The 1,632-nt window shown below is 60.3% G+C and overlaps 1 protein-coding gene across 1 annotated transcript in view; it reads left to right on the top strand.

The window, feature by feature from the left end:
- Positions 1-1,632, top strand: part of RHOBTB2 (Rho-related BTB domain containing 2) — a 4,208-nt gene that overhangs the window by 1,545 nt on the left and 1,031 nt on the right. Inside the window, 2 exon segments of the mRNA XM_009319555.1 lie at positions 8-489; positions 1,443-1,561. Of these exon segments, the coding sequence (XP_009317830.1) occupies positions 8-489; positions 1,443-1,561 (601 nt within the window).

Here is a 1,632-nt window from a genome sequence, read left to right as displayed (position 1 = left end):
CCGCTAGCTTTGATATCTGCGAGAGCACCGAGGAGGCCGGATCCGGCCAGCGAAAACCGTGCCTTAGAGCCTCCACCAGTGATGGGATCCTGCGGGGCAACCGCTATGAGAACGGGGAGCGTGGGCTGCGGCGGGGAAGGGACCTCTCCTCTTGGAGCCGGGCTTTCACCAGCATTCAGGAGGAGATGGCAGAAGACCCTCTGACCTACAAGTCCAAGCTCATGGTGGTGGTGAAGATGGATGCTTCCATCCAGCCGGGTCCTTTCCGGGCCGTGCTGAAGTACCTGTACACAGGGGAGCTGGATGAGAACGAGCGGGACCTCATGCACATTGCTCACATCGCTGAGCTGCTGGAGGTGTTCGACCTCCGGATGATGGTGGCCAACATCCTCAACAACGAGGCTTTCATGAACCAGGAGATCACCAAAGCCTTCCACGTCCGGAGGACCAACCGGGTGAAGGAATGCCTGGCCAAGGGGACCTTCTCGGGTACGACTCCAGGCTGAGGGGGAGCACCATCCACAGCACCCCCTCTCCCTTGGCGGGGGGCTCTGCCAGATGGATGGGGGACTCAGAGCTCCTGGCTTTGCCCCGTGCCGATGTGTGAGTGGGGGCGGCTGTGCTGCGAGTCAGCAGGCGCTCACTCGCCTTCCCCGGGGTTTTTGGTCACACTTTGCCTTTCTGGGATTTTTATAGCTTTTTTTTTTATTTTCTTCCCAGAAAGTGTGTGTCATGGCCCTTCCCCAGGGTTTCCTGCTCCCCAGCCCGCCTGACAGCTCTGTTTATTTACAAGAGAGCAGCAAAGGCAACTTCCTTCCCTCCCGGGCCCAGATTTTCACAGGGTCATCTGATTTACAAGGAGCAACGTGCCCTTGGTAGGACTTCCCTGGCCCTGGCTCTCTGCCGAGCACCACGTGCCACCGGCTTGTGCCGTGATGCTGCCGGGTGATGTCCCAGGGGGGCGGTGAATGTCCCAGCCTCCCTCCAGCTGAATTTGTTTCACGAGGATGGACCTTGATGTGGTCAAGCTGTCGCTGTCAGCGGACAGATGCGTGCTGGCCCCTGGCGCACCTTGGGGAGAAGCCCTGGTCTGGGGTGGAGAGCAGAGTAGGAGGGGCAGGAGATCCCCAGCATCCTCCCCAGCTCTCCCAAGGACTCAAGCTTGGGTGAGCCATTTGATTCCTGGGTTTTCCCCTTTGCGTGGATGCCTTGGGTAAATCCCTCGGACGAGCCGGAGCCCCGCCACGGCCCTTCCCTGAGCTCCTCTGAGCTGGCGGAGGATGTTGGGAAAAAAAATAGAGATCTTTAGGGCACATTATAGGATATGCCAGACTCAATCCCCCTCCCTCTGCTGTCCTCGGTGCGAGACGTTTTGTGGCAGGGGGTGGCCGAGCCCTGGGCGTTGGGGACAGTCCCAGTAGCATCCCTCTGCTTGTCCCCAGATGTCACCTTCGTGCTGGATGACGGTGCTATCAGTGCCCACAAGCCCCTGCTCATCTCCAGCTGCGACTGGATGGCCGCGATGTTCGGCGGCCCCTTCGTGGAGAGCTCCACCAACGAGGTGAGGAGGGGCCCCGGGATTTGTCCTGGGAGGGTGGGACAGCTGGGGATGGACGCGGGGTGACAGCCGGT

Source organism: Pygoscelis adeliae, unplaced genomic scaffold (genome assembly GCF_000699105.1).
Source record: "Pygoscelis adeliae isolate BGI_AS28 unplaced genomic scaffold, ASM69910v1 Scaffold372, whole genome shotgun sequence".
Classification (NCBI taxonomy): Eukaryota; Metazoa; Chordata; class Aves; order Sphenisciformes; family Spheniscidae; genus Pygoscelis; species Pygoscelis adeliae.
The sequence above is the reverse complement of the archived record's forward strand: the minus strand, read 5'-3'. Positions and strand labels throughout refer to the sequence as shown.